This window comes from Haliotis asinina, chromosome 14, assembly GCF_037392515.1.
Source record: "Haliotis asinina isolate JCU_RB_2024 chromosome 14, JCU_Hal_asi_v2, whole genome shotgun sequence".
Classification (NCBI taxonomy): domain Eukaryota; kingdom Metazoa; phylum Mollusca; class Gastropoda; order Lepetellida; family Haliotidae; genus Haliotis; species Haliotis asinina.
This window is the reverse complement of record NC_090293.1, coordinates 17,322,567-17,344,486: the sequence shown is the minus strand read 5'-3', so window position 1 is coordinate 17,344,486 and position 21,920 is coordinate 17,322,567. Positions and strand designations below refer to the sequence as shown.

Here is a 21,920-nt window from a genome sequence, read left to right as displayed (position 1 = left end):
TTTAAATATCCACTAAATCAATTTTAGGCGTCAAGTTCAATATCTGGTGTGTCCACCATGTTGGGCAACACATTCACGGCACCTTGATGGCATGCTGTTAATCAATTTCCGGATGGTTGCCCGTGGTATTGCCCGCCATTCCTCTTGGAGAGCTGCACCAAGCTGGGCCAGGTTGGCGGGTCCTGGGTCCCTGGTGTACATCCTTCGACCAAGAACGTCCCAGAGATGTTCAATTGGGGACAGGTCTGGGGACTTAGAGGGCCAGTCCAATGTCTGGATACCTTCTTGTCGGAGATAAGCGGAGACAATTCGGGCCCGATGTGGTCTGGCATTATCATCGTGGAATACAAAATTTCGGCCGATAACTCTAGCCAATGGAGCCACAACAGGACGCAATATTTGGTCAACGTATCGCTGACCAGTCATGGCTCCGTTAATGATGACCAAATCTGATCGTCTGTCATGTGTAATCCCACCCTACACCATGACACTACCATCTCCATATCGATCATGGTCAAGAATTGCCTCCCTGGCATATCGCTCCCCGCTCCGACGCCAACAACGTTTTCTACCATCTGTGAATCGTAGGCAAAACCTTGACTCATCAGAGAACATGGTGTAACGCCAGTGGCGCATAGCCCGTCCCTGATGCTGCCTAGCCCATGCCAATCTTCGGCGCTTATGGTGAGCTGAAAGGGTGACACCCTTAAAAGGCCGTCTTGCTTTCAGACGAGCTTGATAGAGTCGGTTTTTAACGGTTGAGGTTGAAATGCGTCTTCCAGTGAGTGTGCGGAATTCTCTATTGATGGCAGGGGCCGATTTAAACCTATCGCGTAGAGCAATTAACGTAATGAGACGATCCTGTCGTGGTGTCGTTGATTTTGGTCTACCACGCCCAGGTCTCGTTGCAACCCCACCCGTTTGACGGTACTTATCCCACAGGCGTGAAATTACACTTTTTGATTTACCCATCTGCCGGGCAACTTCACATAATGAAGTCCCCCACTCTATCATCCCCACAATTCTCCATTTTGTTGCTTCACCGAGATACTGCCTCGGAGGCATTTCTGTCAGTAAGTGTCAATCTCTATTGCATTAGTGATTGCGACTTCTCCCGTACATTTACAGGAGTTAACTTCTGTATGCACGTGTAGCACGTGCTGGGCATGCATTATGCGAAATTCCATTGTCATTGGATGTTGCGTTTGGGAGATACGCCACGATAACGGACCCTGTCACAGTCAAAGACATCTACATTCAATTTCTTGGTTCCCTTATTTTCTGTCGGTAGTATATCTGGAATGTATTCAACATACACGAGAAACAAGAAATAATTAGTTTTTTTTACTATTTTGAGGTTTGACAATAAGGTAGAATTGGATACACAAATTGCCAAAAGAAACGTTATACCCCCTACATTTATTAAATACTGAAACACCATCAAAGAGATGTTCAAAGACATTAGCTTGTATTAAGAAAGCTGAACAACACAACTTTGCGCAAATCACGAAAACAAGTTCTCAGATGCATTCATAATTAAGTGAAATGAATCTTTTTCAGTAGAATTAAATTTTTATTTTTTCGACCACTCCGAAATAAACCAATAACAGCGATTTAGGATTCCAAAAGAAAGGTTGAAATAAAATTCTGCTTTGAGACAACAATAAACCCTTTAACGTCACCGTTTTTCATCTATTAAAACAAGAATCAACTGTTGCAAAATATGTAAAATTGAAAAAGAATCATTCCTGTGATTTCAGTCTTTTAAAACATTTTCCACTGATTTGCATTGGTGAAAACAAGTAAAGCGTGTCTTTGACATTGTGAAAAAGCGTTAGGAACATTGTCTTCAAGATTAAGATTTTTGTTTGGCAGGTAACATTTCTCCATTTTCTGTTTACATAGCATTGTCAGTCGCCCAAACGTAGCCGCAGTCAAGTAGTATTTGCATACATTTTACCTGTAGAATGATTCTGTAGGAAATAAAGAGAGAATGCATGATATGATACACAAGTACGAGATACATGCCACGGTTAACAGCTGAAGAGAGTGAAGGAGCCATGCAGATGATGCCGATAAAGACGACGTGCAGTGTTGTTGCCAGCGATCATCGAATGCCATTAACGCTTCATAAAGACTGGGATCACCGTGGACAGACCACGAAGTGGACGTCCACGCATGGTTGGCTTTCGATAAAAGCGGCGTAAAACTAAACCCACTCATTGACTCGAACACAATTTACCTCCTTTTCACTCCCACATCCTCACTCCCTTCCTGGTCCAATCACTCCCTCGTGACGAGATTGAGTACTCTATGTTATTTCAACCAGGCACTTGCCATTATAAAACATGGAGCTCACCACGTCACATTGAAGACCAAATTTGCAAGTGTATATAAACTAGAATATCAAAAGTAGGATTGTCGCATTATGTGATATTTGTAAATATTGCCAGTTAACCATACTGCGTCAAAGGTATGTAATATTTTACACTGATTTCAGCGAGAACGGACGACATAGTATCATTACTACTCTTCAAACCATGTAACTCAAAGCCAGATGTTAATTGGATGTTTCAGAGACATGTACTACATGGACAAGAAATTAAAGATGTCTGTACAGATAACCAACAACCTAGGAATACGTAACAACCATTGACTGTCCTACCGTCACGTACAGACAGTCTGGTCCGAGATCCTGCGCAATCCCAACACCGAGGATGCAGTGGAGGCAGCAGTTGACGTTGGCGTAGATGGCGCAACCGGATGTGGCGGTCATGGGTTGCAGGAGTGGTGACACAGGGTCTGCCGGAGTTGGGGAGGTCACGTGTTGATGCCTGTGGCCACTAGCGGCTCCATAGCCTCGATATGGTGCTTGGGGAGACTTACAGTCTCTGGACTCGCATGTTTGCAATCACAAGATGGCGTTGTTCCTCTCGGCTTCTTTGCATTATGAAATCTGTGTCGAGAGTTTTAACCAATGTGAAGCAAAATAGACAACCCTGCTCTGGATCTTACTAAATCATCGCTATCAAACAGTTATTCTGCTGTCTGTCTAATGCAAATTGGCGTAAATCACTTAAGATCATATTTGAGGTTTGTAATGTGTACAATTCTAGTGTCCCTGTATTGATGAACACTGAAACATCTGCAGGTAAAACGTACGAAAAATTGTATTTTCTTTCAACATAGACACACACACGAAAATACACGGGAGCTCGACGTCTAGAGCCCATTCTGTCAGAAGTAATTCAACTCTACCGGGTACCCCCTATCTCCACACTGACTGCATGTTTTGTTTTGTATCTTTGATGTGTCGATATAACTGTTGTCTCGAAGTAACAGATTGGTCCTTTCTAATCGGTTGTGTCACAAAATTCGAGATAATTCGGATAACACGAAGTTTTCGCATATAATAATCATTGTTCTCACAGGTCCATTCAGGGCTGTGCCATGTCCAGCCTAACGACAGACCATGCTACGCAGGTGAGTTCCATGTGGGTACTCTGCAATGGAGACGTGTCCGTAGTCTACATCATACACTGAATAACACTCTTCCGTCCACGTGTCTGTACAACGGGGAGGGGTCGCTGCTGGGATACGCCCTCACCTATCACTACGGGTGTCTGGGGGTGATGTATGTGCTGGAAAAACACCGAGGCAATGGGTACGGAAAGGTTGTCATGTCCCATCTCGCTCTCAAACATCTCTAAAAAAAGGGAAGAGGTGTTTGTCATGATACAACGTGTTAATCCAGTGTCTATGGAGATGAATGAAGCCATCGGGTTTGAGATTATTCCAAATACGTCATTTGATTGGATATTTTGTGATGACTGAACTGCGCCTATGTGCACCTGTGATTGGACTTAGTCAAATACAGACAATGCTAAATTCAAAATGGCTTATCGCTTTGTTAATAAAGAGGGGAAAGATTTAATAATAGCGGTAGAAACTGAATGTACGGATGGATGAACATGCCATTGTCGGTACAACTGCTAAATGCGTATTTAACTGGGGAATATATTGAACGTATGAGAAACGGAAGACATAAAACAATTTCTCATAAATTATATTGTCCATTTCAAATGTCTTTACTGCATCAGGATCCATGTGTACTGTTAAATTGTAAAGTCAAAGAGGATGCTATCAGCAATGAACAGGCATGGCATCATTTCACGTAATACCAGCTTTCGTTCATGATCTATCTGGTGTTTCCGTAATATACGTGAAAAAAGTGTGCTTTTGACGTATTTATATATTATGATGTTGCAATGCGGATGTCGTAGTTTGCTGTGCATGTTGCAACAGTAATGTTTGCCTGGCCAAGGGGTATTTTGTAAGGAAGGTCACAGCGACAAAGAACAACAATTTTATAGCAGCGTCTTTTGAATATCCTTACATTCCATGGTTGGAATATCACCCATCCTCTTCCTCACCTTCACGAACCCACCTTACCTCCTTTTCCAACTCCTCACGCCCCTTCTCCTCGTTCACTCACTCACTCCCTCACTGGTAATATAAATGAGAACAAGTACCACGGAATCATTTACATGTTACTTCCACCAGGGACTTGCGTAATAAAACATGGAGCATCACACGTTACATCGAATACGGAACTTGCAAATGTTCATAAACTAAGATATCAAAAATTTGATTGTCAAATTGTGTGATATTTGTAAATATTGCCAGTTAACCATACTGCGTCAAAGGTATGTAATATTTTACACTGACTTCAGCGAGAACGGACGACATAGTATCATTACTACTCTTCAAACCATGTAACTCAAAGCCAGATGTTAATTGGATGTTTCAGAGACATGTAGTACATGGACTAGAAATTAAAGATGTTTGTACAGATAACCAACAACCTAGGAATACGTAACAACCATTGACTGTCCTACCGTCACGTACAGACAGTCTGGTCCGAGATCCTGCGCAATCCCAACACCGAGGATGCAGTGGAGGCAGCAGTTGACGTTGGCGTAGATGGCGCAACCGGATGTGGCGGTCATGGGTTGCAGGAGTGGTGACACAGGGTCTGCCGGAGTTGGGGAGGTCACGTGTTGATGCCTGTGACCACTAGCGGCTCCATAGCCTCGATATGGTGCTTGAGGAGACTTACAGTCTCTGGACTCGCATGTTTGCAATCACACGATGGCGTTGTTCCTCTCAGCTTCTTTGCATTATGAAATCTGTGTCGAGAGTTTTAACCAATGTGAAGCAAAATAGAGAACCCTGCTCTGGAGTTTACTATATCATCGCTATCAAACAGTTATTCTGCTGTCTGTCTAATGCAATTGGCGTAAATCACTTAAGATCATATTTGAGGTTTGTAATGTGTACAATTCTGTATTGATGAACACTGAAACATCTGCAGGTAAAACGTACGAAAAATTGTATTTTCTTTCAACATAGACACCATACAAACGAAAATACACGGGAGCTCGACGTCTAGAGCCCATTCTGTCAGAAGTGATTCAACTCTACCGGGTACCCCCTATCTCCACACTGACTGCATGTTTTGTACCTTAAATAACAAACACTTATAATGAAAAGACATATATTACGACTTGTTTCATTGCTCCCTTTGAGCTCGTTCTAAACGAAGTTTCCTACAATAGATACGGCCAAAAACCGTTTTGTTGATCTTTGATGTGTCGATATAACTGTTGTCTCGAAATAATAGATTGGTCCTTTCTAATCGGTTGTGTCACAAAATTCGAGATAATTCGGATAACACGAAGTTTTCGCATATAATAATCATTGTTCTCACAGGTCCTTTCAGGGCTGTGCCATGTCCAGCCTAACGACAGACCATGCTACGCAGGTGAGTTCCATGTGGGTACTCTGCAATGGAGACGTGTCCGTAGTCTACATCATACACTGAATAACACTCTTCCGTCCACGTGTCTGTACAACCGGGAGGGGTCGCTGCTGGGATACGCCCTCACCTATCACTACGGGTGTCTGGGGGTGATGTACGTGCTGGAAGAACACCGAGGCAATGGGTACGGAAAGGTTGTCATGTCCCATCTCGCTCTCAAACATCTGCAGATAAAGAAAGAGGTGTTTGTCATGATACAACGTGTTAATCCAGTGTCTATGGAGATGAATGAAGCCATCGGGTTTGAGATTATTCCAAATACGTCATTTGATTGGATATTTTGTGATGACTGAACTGCGCCTATGTGCACCTGTGATTGGACTTAGTCAAATACAGACAATGCTAAATTCAAAATGGCTTATCGCTTTGTTAATAAAGAGGGGAAAGATTTAATAATAGCGGTAGAAACTGAATGTACGGATGGATGAACATGCCATTGTCGGTACAACTGCTAAATGCGTATTTAACTGGGGAATATATTGAACGTATGAGAAACGGAAGACATAAAACAATTTCTCATAAATTATATTGTCCATTTCAAATATTTTTTACTGCATCAGGATCCATGTGTACTGTTAAATTGTAAAGTCAAAGAGGATGCTATCAGCAATGAACAGGCATGGCATCATTTCACGTAATACCAGCTTTCGTTCATGATCTATCTGGTGTTTCCGTAATATACGTGAAAAAAGTGTGCTTTTTTACGTATTTATATATTATGATGTTGCAATGCGGATGTCGTAGTTGCTGTGCATGTTGCAACAGTAATGTTTGCCTGACCAAGGGGTATTTTGTAAGGAAGGTCACAGCGACAAAGAACAACAATTTTAGAGCAGCGTCTTTTGAATATCCTTACATTCCATGGTTGGAATATCACCCATCCTCTTCCTCACCTTCACGAACCCACCTTACCTCCTTTTCCAACTCCTCACGCCCCCTCTCCTCGTTCACTCACTCACTCCCTCACTGGTAATATAGATGAGAACAAGTACCACGGAATCATGCAAATGTTCATAAACTAAGATATCAAAAATTTGATTGTCAAATTGTGTGATATTTGTAAATATTGCCAGTTAAAACGTACTGCGTCCAAAATATTTAATCTCATACAATGTTTTCAGCCAGAAATGACAGTCTGGCATTATATCATTTTAAAATGTCATGATCATTGAAAATAGCATGAAACAAATTCGGATTAAACATTTTACACCAACTTTGGTCAACAAATTAAACTTAAGCTATTGAATTGCAAACGTTAAGGCAAGTAATGGTTATTTGTTCAGAATCTAAATACGAGGACAGAGAATTTAACGGTTGACGGTTTTACGTAAGAGAAGACAACACTTGCAAGATTGGCATAAAGTTTCCAACGCTTACTTTCGGGTCATGTATGGCAAACATGTCATGTCAATAGTTCAGATCACGGTATAAAGTTTAAGAGAAGCTACTTTGCAAATGAGAAAGGTGAATGACAGAGTCAACTGACTCTGTGGTTACCCGCCCATTGCGATTTTCCTAAAAACATAGTTTCCTCAGAATCAAGCAATATCAGAAGCCGCCGATCTCTTTCGACACCTCTCTGCGCACCGTTGGAACTGTTCACGTTTCAATTTTATATTTGTGTCAGTATTTGTAAATTTTGCGACGCCCCAGATAATAATGATCAGACACACTGTCTATACTTAGCCGTTGTTGAAATTTGCTTTGCCGTAAATATTTCATGATATATTCTAAAGGTCTTCATTGTGATATCCACGTGTTTGATGAAGCACGTGATGCCAATACATCCGACCAAAGCCTTTTTCCTATTCATACGCCGAGTCTTCTGGACGGTGTCTGCCTCAGAATTATAGTAAACAGTCCGCGAAATTGTACGCGCATAGAATAGCTAATTTGGTCAAGTCATTAAACCATCCGCATGCGTGTTCCACTTAGAGCTAAGAGCAGCATGTCAAACACAGGCCTAATTTTGATAACTGCCGTTCAAACTCATTTGTTTCTACAGGCACCTGTAACTGGAACGAGATGTTGCTCCCAAAGTAAAACCTGGGAAGAGGTTTTACTCAAGTACAGTAAAGCTAGGTTTCCATGTGTATAAGTATTAATTGTTGGGACCCGTGAAGGTCCCGGGGTAGAATAGGCCTTCAGCAACCCATGCTTTGTCATAGAATGCGACTATGCTTGTCGTAAGAGTCGACTAACGGGAATCAGGCTCGCTGACTTGGTTGACACGTCATCGGTTCTCAATTGAGCAGATCGATGGTCATGTTGTTGGTCACTGGATTGTCTGGTCAAGACTCGATTATTTACAGACCGCTGCCATATAGCTGGAATATTGCTGAGTGCGGCGTAAAACTCACTCACTCACTCACTCATTAATTGTCGGTGTCACTGTGTGATGCATAGTGCGTAGTGCGTAGTGCGTGTGGGTAGTGTCCAGTCCCATATGTACGAGTTTGTAGGCTGTGTAAAATTAAGGCGTTCCCATCCATCCGGTTAAAACGTGATCCATTAGTTTTGACGAGGCTGTTGCACTGAAAAGGCCACACTCGTTAATACATGGATACGTGCGCATAGTGTCCCATTACATGTGTATAAAGGCTATGTGCAGCGTTAAATCAAGTCTTACTTTTCCTAGAGATCGTACTGATCACAACTGCTCTCTATAATGCCACCTTGTTTCTCAAAGAACGGTAGATAGTTGATACTAGACAGAGCAGAGGATTGTGAGAATAGTATTATTGCAGTTTACTTTGTACTGTTATGTGAAAAGAATTCACACGACACGTAGGCACTGGTGGTGGATGCATGAACTCCTGACTCCAAGAAGGACACTGAGGTCCTTTCTGGATGCATCGTAGACGGCTGGATTGCATGTAACAAGTTGAATTAATTTTCATAGAAATTCCTCGGGTACCGAAATTCTTGGCATTTTGCATCTTTTGCATCTTTTGTGTGTGTGTGTGTGTGTGTGTGTGTGTGTGTGTGTGTGTGTGTGTGTGTGTGTGTGTGTGTGTGTGTGATATGAGTGGGTGAGTGTAATTTTATTCATCAATATTCCAGCTATATGACGGCGGTCTGTAAATAATCGAGTCTGGACCAGACAATCCAGTGATCAACAGCATGAGCATCGATCTGCGCAACTGGGAACCGATGAGACGTGTCAACCAAGTCAGCGAACCTGACCACCTGATCCCGTTAGTCGCCTCTTACGACAAGCATGTGTAACTGATGACCTATTCTACCCCGGATTTTCACGGGAGTGATGAAAACCATGTGACATCAAGAAACCCCTTGGGAATCCCTACTCCGGACACTTTGTGAATGTAGGCAAATCACGCACTACGCTGCACGTAGCACACGTGCATAGAAATGACTATTTTAGTATATAGTGTCGTTCAGTTTCTAATTGTTCACCACCATGTTACAATTATTTCATGACATTTTGGTCATGGAAAACACAATTTTTTAAAAATAAAAACGCATAAATCAAAAGCTTACCAAAGTGAGTTTTACTATTCAAACAGTTGACAATAGGATCTCACTGGGGTCTCCGCATTTTTTAAGGCACGGATCTTTGTCTTCTGCAATTTTCCCTCTTTGACTTTGCTGTGATTGGCTTAAGAAACATCCTATGTGTACTGCAAGTATCAGCGTCCGTTCTGATCAGCGTGTGCCCTGTAAACTGTCCTGGACTGTGGTGTCCCTTGCCATCTTGCAATGCGAAGATTTAGTCTAAGTAGCAAAACACAAATCTCCCATTATAGTCTGTTGAACAACATGCGTAGGCAATTACTCAGTAATCCCCTAATATAATAAATGATTCGCGCAGTAAACGATCCCACAATTCAAAAAGCATCTCAGGTTTGAGCCTTTTAAAGATGAAAACGTAAACGTACTCACCAGTTAGATAGAAGCACAGTGATCAGTAGTTGGTGGTGGTCTTCGTACAACACTCCCTTCCCCTACGATGTATTTTACTCTCTTGACACCACTTCTCTTGGTTCCATAATGCTTGTGTCTAGTGCTGTCCTTCATTCACTGAATCCGTCGTCAGCCATAAGGTTAAAAGGCGATCTGCTAGTTTGGAGAGACTAGGCTACTGTGGGAAAAGGCCACAGACAGTAGTAGCTGAATAGAACGTACAGTTAACATTTGTTTAAGGCCTTAAGCAACAAGTTATCCCTTATCACTGACGACGAAATAATCCTATTCTCATCAACAGCCCGTTCTCTTCGCTATTTTTGTCATCAATTCGCTCTTTGCCCAATCATGTTTATACTTAGTAAATTTAGGGGTTTCCCATTTCTTATCAATCTCTTCTGCAGTTAATGGATCTGTAAGGCGAAAGAGAGATCACACTCATCATCTATTTTCTTGAATGTTGACTTATTAAAAACAAAGTCACATCCTTGTTGCTCCATGTGCTTCCCATGTTTCAGTGTCGTCATCGTCATCGTCATCGTCATCGTCATCGTCATCGTCATCGTCATCGTCATCATATCTGTCCGATCTACAAGAGAGTATATGAGGTCCAGGTTACATTAAGGGTAGGTCTTCTTGAGTCCTTGTCACACTCGGTTGGCTGTGATAGAAATCGGAATGGACGTCACCGTAGCACGAATTGTTCCACGTTCTGCATTCTGTGATTGGAGTGTGAAGGTGTGGGAAGATCACCGTGCACCACAGGAACCCTCTACTGGCTGTCAATGAGAATACGACCTCACGCAGTTATCTCCCTTGACGTCCTCCAGACCACTGTGAACATTCGACAATAAAACCCCTCCACTCCATTGGTCTGGTGTTCCGCCAGATCTGTCACCCATCCATCACTGAAAATCAGTGACATGCCATCAACGTCATTTTCCACACGTTGGTCTGGCTGCAACAGACCTCGTTCCAGATATGGAATGTCACCGCGCAAACGGTCCTCAACCAGCATGTGTCGTGAGCGAGACGTCACAGTAATCAAACATGTGTCACTGCTGGTATGTCATTGCTGGTATGTGTCACTGCTGGTATGTGACTGCTGGTATGTGACTTCTGGTATGTGGCATTGCTGGTGTATGGCACTGGTGGTATGTGGCACTGCTGGCATGTGACTGTTGGTATCTGACTGCTGGTATGTGGCACTGCTGGTATGTGGCATTGTTGGTATGTGGCATTGCTGGTATGTGGCACTGCTGGTATGTGGCACTGCTGGTATGTGGCATTGTTGGTATGTGGCACGGCTGGTATGTGGCACGGCTGGTATGTGGCACTGCTGGTATGTGGCACTGCTGGTATGTGGCACTGCTGGTATGTGGCATTGCTGGTATGTGGCATTGCTGGTAAGTGGCACTGCTGGTATGTGGCATTGTTGGTATGTGGCACTGCTGGTATGTGGCACTGCTGGTATGTGGCATTGTTGGTATGTGGCACTGCTGGTATGTGGCACTGCTGGTATGTGGCATTGCTGGTATGTGGCATTGCTGGTATGTGGCATTGCTGGTATGTGGCATTGCTGGTGTGTGGCATTGTTGGTATATGGCATTGCTGGTATGTGGCATTGCTGGTATGTGTCACTGCTGGTATGTGGCATTGCTGGTGTGTGGCATTGTTGGTATGTGGCATTGCTGGTATGTGGCATTGCTGGTATGTGGCACTGCTGGTATGTGACTGCTGGTACTTGACTGCTGGCCTAATGGTTAAATTGATCGAAGACCCATGATTACTGACGAGGCAAGTTTCTGATATTCCTCTTCGGGTCATTGCGGAGCGATTATTAAAGGTGGCATGAATTTCCAGCTGTGTCGAAGGTGATGCGGCACGAAACCCACTCACCAGTTGTAGAAGTATCACGTTTTCATAAATACTTTATGGGTAATTTGTTATGGACGTCAGCATTACAAGAGAAGTCAGATCACGATTTGCCAATAGTTGATTCTATTCAAGGCATGTAGCACAGGTCAGGAGAGTCGTTAGTTGAACCTTGGGCAACATGGCATGCAGGAGACTAGATGCTAAATGTCTCTCAGACTTGCTAAAGGACATTGATTATTTTCTCCTTGATATCGATGGTAAGTATTCAAACAATCTTTTATGGCTGTTTCTGAATTTGTAAATCAACATGTCAGGATGTTTGTTCCTAGTACACATCTGGTATTCCAAATCCATAAGCAACCAGGTTTTATTTCCAGTCTTTAATTGAAGAATAAATCTCGAAAAATAAACACTGGTTTCTTAGTGGATATTAAAGTAATCCCATAATCCCATCCTTGCATGTTCATTCCTGTACAGAACAGATCCCCAGTGCCCCATGCTTGTTTCCCCATGGTACTTCCTGTTCAGAACAGATCCCTAGTGCCCCATGCTTGTTTCCCCATGGTACTTCCTGTTCAGAACAGATCCCTAGTGCCCCATGCTTGTTTCCCCATGTTTATTCCTGTGCATGACAGATCCCTAGTACCCCATGCTTGTTTCCCCATGGTACTTCCTGTTCAGAACAGATCCCTAGTACCCCATGCTTGTTTCCCCATGGTACTTCCTGTTCAGAACAGATCCCTAGTGCCCCATGCTTGTTTTCCCATGTTTATTCCTGTGCATGACAGATCCCTAGTACCCCATGCTTGTTTCCCCATGGTACTTCCTGTTCAGAACAGATCCCTAGTACCCCATGCTTGTTTCCCCATGGTACTTCCTGTTCAGAACAGATCCCTAGTGCCCCATACTTGTTTTCCCATGGTACTTCCTGTTCAGAACAGATCCCTAGTGCCACATGCTTGTTTCCCCATGGTACTTCCTGTTCAGAACAGATCCCTAGTGCCCCATGCTTGTTTCCCCATGGTACTTCCTGTTCAGAACAGAACCCTAGTGCCCCATGCTTGTTTCCCCATGGTACTTCCTGTTCAGAACAGATCCCTAGTGCCCCATGCTTGTTTCCCCATGGTACTTCCTGTTCAGAACAGATCCCTAGTGCCCCATGCTTGTTTCCCCATGTTTAGTCCTGTGCATGACAGATCCCTAGTGCCCCATGCTTGTTTCCCCATGGTACTTCCTGTTCAGAACAGATCCCTAGTGCCACATGCTTGTTTCCCCATGTTTATTCCTGTTCAGAACAGATCCCTAGTGCCCCATGCTTGTTTCCCCATGGTACTTCCTGTGCATGACAGATCCCTAGTACCCCATGCTTGTTTCCCCATGGTACTTCCTGTTCAGAACAGATCCCTAGTACCCCATGCTTGTTTCCCCATGTTACTTCCTGTTCAGAACAGATCCCTAGTGCCCCATGCTTGTTTTCCCATGGTACTTCCTGTTCAGAACAGATCCCTAGTGCCACATGCTTGTTTCCCCATGGTACTTCCTGTTCAGAACAGATCCCTAGTGCCCCATACTTGTTTTCCCATGGTACTTCCTGTTCAGAACAGATCCCTAGTACCCCATGCTTGTTTCCCCATGGTACTTCCTGTTCAGAACAGATCCCTAGTGCCACATGCTTGTTTCCCCATGGTACTTCCTGTTCAGAACAGATCCCTAGTGCCCCATGCTTGTTTTCCCATGTTTATTCCTGTGCATGACAGATCCCTAGTACCCCATGCTTGTTTCCCCATGGTACTTCCTGTTCAGAACAGATCCCTAGTACCCCATGCTTGTTTCCCCATGGTACTTCCTGTTCAGAACAGATTCCTAGTGCCCCATGCTTGTTTTCCCATGTTTATTCCTGTGCATGACAGATCCCCCGTACCTTATGCGTGTGTAGTAAAGTTAATTACTGTGCCGAACAGATCCCTAGTACCCCGTGCTTGTTCCCCATGAATACATTCCAGTAACTTTACATCGGAATCCCATTTATCAGTCACATTCCTCAAGACAGACAGACACACAGACGGACGGACGGACGGACGGACGGACGGGCGGGCAGACAGACAAGTATATTACAATCATCATGAAGGACATACAAACTTGTCACGTTGCCTTAAATCGGAGTCCAGCATCTATCCTTTGGGATTTGTCAGCAGATGCCATAGACTGGTTACTGGACCAGGCTGCTCTGTTACAGGAGTAATATGGAACGCCGCTGGGGACATACAAGGAAGTCGGGAGGCCGTGGAGACGCTGCAGACGCTGGTATGGCAAATTTAGACAATACCGATAAATCTCCACTATTCCCTGGATGCATGTAAGGCTCGATAATGTTATTACCTCCCTTTGGGGACACCGCATTCTTACAATAGCCAATCCATTCGTGACCACTCGCCCCTTTCCGTAACCTCCAAGAAGACTTGATGCGTGTTATGTACGAAAATACAAGCCATCCAGAACGCGCTTGATGAGTGCAGTGCTTTGATAAAAATAATTCCGACTACTTTATTCGTTTATGGCATTATGTCATTGTTTGGGGGTAGAGGGTTAGGGAGCTGCCATTCCTATATTTCTCAGCGAATCCAGTCAAACTTCCACTCGTGGTGCGACAGCGATGTTACACGAATATTCAGTTTGACAAATTATTTATATATATATATATATATATATATATATATATATATATATATATATATATATATATATATATATATATATATATATATATATATATAATGTAAGGAGAACGTGTGGTGATAATCACATCAGAATGTGTCTTCCTCCTTCTTTTAAGTGTATCAAGGAGGTTTAATTCTTTGAATAAAAAGCCAAAACAAAACAACAATACAATGCATGGGTATTTCGGTGATATTAGGTAACCTTGAAATCGATTAGAGTTATCGTTCCTGTTTGAACTAATTCTGATGTTCCTACGTCAATATGAAATACTTCGAGAGGGGCACTAATCGCTATTCGGATCGTCGTGGAATAACACGTGTAATAACACGAGTTGGTTACGAACAAAGCCAATAGCTAAGCAGCCGTCACAAGGGAGCTTGCCAGTGTCAACAAAGATAGCGGTCGTAGCTGCGAAGGTTTGCTTGCAGTGCGACTCTGATTTGGGGGAAATTTTTCTGAGAAACTGACAGATCCAAAGTACATCGTCATGATTTGTGTTGTCAAGTTTAGTCGGTTAGATAACTTAAAAAGCGAAAGTGAGTTGTGATTGGTACGCTCAACTTCCAAGTGTAGACACCTGATTGGATAAAAAAAACAACCTGGCGATGGAGGTGATAAAATCATTGAAAATGATGTCATGAAAGTAATCTGGATTTTACGTTTGATTTTCTATGCATTCTTAAGGAAATACTGCATATTTTTTGTTGAAGCATCTTTCGTTACGTACATTACAAAAACCAGTTCCTTCCTAGACAATCAGTCGAGTTTGCATTTTAACTCGAAACATTCTGATAATATTCCTCGTTCTGTTTTAATACTTGTGCTATAATTTTAAATTATTCTTTTCCAAGAGAGCCGTGATCTTCCTGTCAAATTGCAGCTGCTTAACCAGAGAGGAGTTTGTCAGCAATTTCGAAGAACTTGGATACAATGTCAAACCAGTGGGTATTGTTTCAGATAACAAATACTTTTTAGTATTCTTGTATAGACCAAAGTATACTGAACAGAAAAAGAAACGCAACTCTGTTTTTAAATAGAAGACATACACGTTACTTTTCTTTTTCTGTTCAGCACAACATGCAGCCACTGTTATGTAGTTTGCTCTTCTGTTTTTGGACAATGAATCGATTTAAAATTTTAAAAGATCTGCATCACTCGCCTGACGCAGGGAATAATTTCTTTGTCAGCATCAGGCTGATGTTATTTCCAACAACGGGTTTGATACAAAGTTGGAACAGCTTTTTTTCTTCTACTTTCGATTCGATATTCCAATTTAGTTTGTCGCATAGGTATACCAGTGTGCGCAGTCAGTGCCGCAATGTTTGACTTGACACTGAATTTGCTTACTCGGATCCACTTGGCTTATTCCGTATCCTGCCCATTACACATATGTGATTGAGGTGAGCAAATGATGAAATCTTCTCCGTTTGTTACACTAACTGTAAATACACTTTGAAATCATCCCCTCACTCCCTCATTCCCTGCCATTGCGTGGATTATTTACAGACAGGCGCCATGTAGCTGGAATATTTCTGAGTGCGGAAATGGTTTCCACAACTTCGTGATGTACCCAAACTTCTGATTGGGCGGTGGGATACCCACGTTGATATAGAAATCGCAGGCCCGGGTTCGATTCCCCACATGGGCACAATGTGTGAAGCACATTTCTAGTGTCCCCCAATGACAGTGCTGGGATAAAACTCACCAAACGTCAGGTACATATTACCATTTTATGATAGTATTTTCTTAACGATAACGAATACAGTGGAAGCTGTCAAAACCGGCAGGTTGTCAACACCGGCATAAAATCAGTCCCATCTGTGGCTTGTACACTTATCATAAGCTCTACAATCTGGCACATTGTCTAAGCTGGATTATTTCGTCAGTCCCGATGAGTGCCGGTTTATACAGCTTCCATTGTACAGTGAAAGCTGTCAGAACCGACATCTGTCCAATCTGCAGTGTCAACACCTGCATAAAATGTCGGTCCCATCTGCGGCTGGTACACTTATAATAAGCTCCACAATCCAGCACATTGTCTACACTGGATTGTTTCTTCAGTCCCGATGAGTGCCGGTTTAGACAGCCTCCACTAGATATCCTCTCTTACGTGTGTATTTCCTAAATTAGTGAACACTTGTAACGCCAAGTTTCTTTCAGGGACAAATCTACGGCACGGCGTATGCAGTTGCCAGCTATTTGAAGGACACACGTTTCCGAGGAAAAGTCTATGTTATGGGAACACCGTCGATTGGGAAAGAACTGGACAAGTTTGGCATTAAACACACTGGAATCGGTGTAGGTGTACTTTTTATAACATTATACGTTGTATGTTTGCATAAAATACTCTGAGTTGCCTCCCTTGAAAATGTCAGGATCTGCTTGTCCTGGATTTCAGTTTGTCCTGGATTCTGGATTCAGCATTCTGGTCCTTACACAAAATCATAGTAAACGGTTAACTATACTATAATCGAGATGATCTGGGAATTGAGCCCACTACCAACATACCCTGTCCCCGGGTCACATTAACAAGAATAACTGGCCCCATGCATCAAATGTGGACCGAAAGCCTGTCCCCATCTAGCTCACATTGCATGTGCATGTACATGCTTCCAGTCATTTGTGACGTGCGTTCTGGCGAAGTACTGAAGCAGACATAAAATATCTATTTTTAATATGCTACCTTTCAAAAGTTTAAAACCCTCGCTATATGTTACGTATATATTCGTATGGTTATATCGAAGATGGATTTCTCCACTAACTTGGGGGAACTTAACCAACTACAAAGTTCATGCAGGTGAATTGCCCGATCATGCATGAAACTGCATGCGTTTTGGTAGAAAATTGTGTTAAGAATGCTTAATACTTTTCATTAAAGGTCACATGCAACCAAAAAATCAAACATAATTAAAACACATATATCACTTATTCATGACATATAATATACACTGCTCCTTTTAAAAACACAGATACACACAATTATAAGCGTACAATCGAGATTCAAAAGTGCAATATTTTGTACTTGGGCTTACTTCCCCCGAAACGAAGCCCTCGGGAGACCGAACCCAGCCATAGCGGGTGGATATGCACTCAAGTGAAACGACGGCTTCCGATTGGCTGTTTCATTTGCTGATATGCTAGGTTTCATTGTGTGTACAGAAAGATGATCTGTTTGATGGGCATTTTAGAAGTATAGCCAGTCACCAGAAAGTAAAATTCTTTATGGATAACAACTTCTTTTAGTGTATTTGATCCGTCGTTTCAGTATGGATTCATATACAATTGTCAAACAAAATTATATACACTAAAAGAAGTTGTTATCCATGAAGAATGTATATAGAGATGTTGGGTTTGGAAAATACATATTCTCTGAATTTGCGCTCCATCCAATAAAAAAATCATGTCAGTAGAGATAGTAAACTACTGCGCGGCTGGAATCTGTCATTCGTCCAAGTACAAGGCAGGACTTGAAACTGACAAGAGTTTGCACCAGTTTCCGTCAGATCCAGTCATCCGAAAAAAAATGGATGTAGTTTGTTTGCAACCCACAGACATAAAAACATGTCATGTGTATCATACGTGCCTAATTACATAATGTGGCAGACACGGGACTCGGGTGCACGAGTCATAAATCAGCTTATTTTCTTTATGTCGTACAGTCTGATAGGTGTTAAGTTCAAATCGCACGTGGTCAATGACTGAAGCTGTGTATTGCATGTTGTCTTTAGCAGACAGGCAGGCAGACATATAGGTGTGAATAAACCAGACACTGAACTTTCTCTGTGACAGAGACTGCTCACCACAATCAACATGTTTTTTTTACGTAACGAGCAGATTATTTACTTGTTTGTGTACACAACCAAGATTAGACTACTGCTCACGACCTCAGTATGCATACTGTTTCAAGCTCCGCGAATCTATTCACTGCGCATGCGTTATGGACGCAGCGCAGCACAGCTGTTGAAACCAGTTTTCCCCCCAGCGCTGGGGGGAATTTAGTGAAACGTTTGAACTCCGATTTCGCGGGCTTTTTTTTCATCGCGTTTTTTTCAACCTTTTAGATTGAATTGGCATTTTTTATTATTCGTTTCGGTAATTGCATACCAAAAGGTACCAGAATCTGCAAAGTTGTGTTTTACGTTGCATGTGACCTTTAAGTTTCATCATTTATTGAATTCGTCACAATAATGTTTCTATGTTGCGACAATGTTTAGTTTGAAATGCAACGTATTGCAATGTATATTCACGTGTAAACAGTACCTGTGAACAACGTGTAAATATTGTGCAAAATCTAGTTTGGAACAGTTGCCTGGAGTGAGTAGCTGCACCAGTCAGTCTAAACTGTTGATAGCTAGTATAGTTCCTCTTTGATAGTTTGTTTTTAAACAGTTGTTCAGAACAATTTAGGTAAATGAATGATAAAAATCTTTTATTTAGTGCTTGGATAATGCCTACAGTATTATGGAACTAAATATATCTATAAAGAATACGCTACAATTAGTTGCTTTGCTCACTAACGGTTCAGATGAACAAGGAGTAAGTAGTATTTTATCCGCCCATTCTATATATCTTTACCGCAGTTATAATGAATAGGGCCTGACCTTTCGTCGTGAACAGCAAACGCTTTAACTGCAACGTTGCCCTAAAGCCCCGTACTCACTCTGAATGTATATATTGAACAGCAAAGCTGATAGACAGCAGGTACCATACCTATCTGTTACGTCCTCATCGGATTGTTAACGTCTTTCTTTGACGTAGTAGTAGTTGTAGAATGCTGTTTCAGGTTGACAAAGACCCTGTCGGTGCTACATGTCGTCCAACAGATCTGACGCACTTATCCTTAGACCCCGAGGTAATATACTGTGCTAGTGATGATGAAATGATGTTGAGGGTAGTGATGGTAGTGATGATGATGATGATGATGATGATGATGATGATAAGATTGCGATTATGATGGCAAGGGTGGTGATGATAACTGTGACGGTGACGGTGAAGATGATGATGAAGGTGGTGATGATAATGAGGGTGATGATGGTGATAGTGAGGGTGATGGTAAGGGTGGTGATGATAACGGTGAGGGTGGTGATGATGATGATGGTGATGATAGCGGTGAGGGTGGTGATGATGATGAGATGGCGATGATGATAATGAGGGTGATGATGGTGATAGTGAGGGTGATGGTAAATGTGGTGATGATAACGGTGATGATGATGATGATGATGATGATGATGATGATGATGATGATGATGATGATGATACGAAAGCGTTGCGGTGTGATAATGAGTATCATGCTATATAGTTGGTGAGGGGTGATAATCACTCTTTATGTCCGCAGGTAAACTGCGTCATCGTGGGTTACGACAACTACTTCAACATCTCCAAGCTGCAGAAGGCAGTAAACTACATAGCCCGAGGTGCCATTTCACTTGCAACTCACGAAGACTTATGTTATCCAACTACAGATGGCTTGGTTACAATAGGTGAGCCTCTTAATAATGCTCATCTTCCACAGTGTCCACCTAAATCCCGTTATGACAAAGTCTAACAGGCATCCATCTACAAATACCTTTCCTTGGAGTATTTTCTTTACCGTATTGCTTCATATATTGTTTTCATTACATATTTCAATGATTAAAAAGATCGTGCTTTTTATATTTTGTTCTTTTTTCTTTCTTTTTTTGTGTTGTTGTCTCTTAGTGTTCCAGAATTGTGAAATTTTCTTTCACAGTAAGTGAGTGAGTTTGGGCTTTCGCCGCTTTCAGCAATATTCCAGGAATATCACGGCGGGAGGCACAAGATATGGCTTTCACACATTGCACCTATGTGGGGAACCGAACCAGGATCTTCGGCGTGACAAGCGAACGCTTTGACTATTAGGATACTCTACCTGTCCTCTTATTGAGAAGTACCCGTGAAGGTCCCGGGGTAGAATAGGCCTTCAGCAACCCATGCTTGCCATAAATTGTGACTATAATTGTCGTAAGAGGCGACTAACGGGATCGGGTGGTCAAACTCGCTGACTTGGTTGACACATGTCATCGGTTCCCAACTGCGCAGATCGATGCTCATGTTGTTGATCACTGGATTGTCTGGTCCAGACTCGATTATTTACAGACCGCCGCCATATAGCTGGAATATTGCTGTGTGCGGCGTAAAACTACACTCACTCACTGACTCTTATTGAGAAGAACAGCCAGATATTTATTCTGGTTTATTCTGCCTGTAAAAACTGCTAACCTTGCAGATGCTGGAGTGTTGGTGGCCGCTGTGGGGGAAGCGACTGGGAAAACACCCATACTTATTGGAAAACCGAGCAGGATTATTCTCGAACAGATCAGAAGAGACGCGCACCAACTTGATCCAAGCAGGTGCTGCCTTATTGGAGACAGGTGTGTGATGAACTTACTGAGTCGAAGAGAGAGTAGTGCGTGCATATACCTTTACGCCACTTTCCGCAATATTCTAAATATATGACGGCGAGGGCCATCAGAAATGGGCGTCGCACGTTGTACCCATGTGGAGAAGTGAGCCCGGCATTTTCTCCCGAAGAGAGAGTAGTGAGTGACAATGGCTTTACGGCACTTCCAGCAATATTCCAGCAGTATCACGGAATACCATATGGGAATCGAACATGGCACGCCTTTGACTTGATGAGCCAACGATTTACTCACAAAGCTTCAAAGCGGATGCCAAAATGTGTTAAAGGTGGACTATGTTTCAAAATCTGGTGCATCTGTCTAAATTATATTTGCTTGTTGACAAATAATCACGAAATACCACGATCTAGAGCCAAAGAAGATAGATGCACGTGACCATACTCTTATGAGGTTAAATTTTCCAATTCCGTCGATAAATAATGTTACTTTAATTTTGACAGATATTGCAAAGGGAACTTTTTCGAGATGTTAAAAAGAAAGAAAGACAGAAGTGATTGGTTTGATCTTTTGGTTTTAATCCCGGTAAGAATCAACAGTCAGAGCGTTTACATTTGGCAGTTGACATACGATACGTCATGTTCAGCACAAGCTGACACTGTGTTATCGAGGATAGACCTAGATTTGATATCCATGAAATAAGCTCAATTCTGTTAACATTTCAGTCTGTCAACTGACATAGCCCTCGCCGCGAGATGTGGTATGAGATCAATCCTGGTTCTCACTGGACAATCCACTCAGAAGGATGTTGACGGTATCAACTGCGGTGACGGAGGCGGTGACGGTTTTGTGCCCGACTACTACATCGATGGGCTTGGTGATATCGTTACGTTGCTGCGTCAAGGAGAGGCCTCTGGATGAGGCCTTTTTCACATATATATTATGTACATTTGTTTCAGTTTCACAAAGTTGACATGAACTGTCAGATTGTCCATTTTCAGTGCAAAGATTGGGTAGCTTCGAGGTGTTGGTTCATCTGTCACGCCAGGTATCAGGGTTCGAGATGGAGACCGACCATTTAATATTCTTGATCACATGGAACAAACTTACTTCTATCAGAAATGGCTTGAGAATGGCATTAAAGG

At 42.5% G+C, this 21,920-nt stretch overlaps 1 protein-coding gene across 1 annotated transcript; it reads left to right on the top strand.

The window, feature by feature from the left end:
* Positions 1–11,861: 11,861 nt before the first annotated feature.
* On the top strand, positions 11,862–21,696 carry LOC137260675 (glycerol-3-phosphate phosphatase-like). The gene is made up of 8 exons (XM_067798270.1): positions 11,862–11,940; positions 13,920–13,987; positions 15,253–15,342; positions 16,562–16,699; positions 19,185–19,253; positions 19,737–19,881; positions 20,646–20,790; positions 21,501–21,696. Exons 1-8 carry the CDS (start codon positions 11,862–11,864, stop codon positions 21,694–21,696), a joined length of 930 nt encoding a protein of 309 aa, XP_067654371.1.
* Positions 21,697–21,920: the final 224 nt, after the last annotated feature.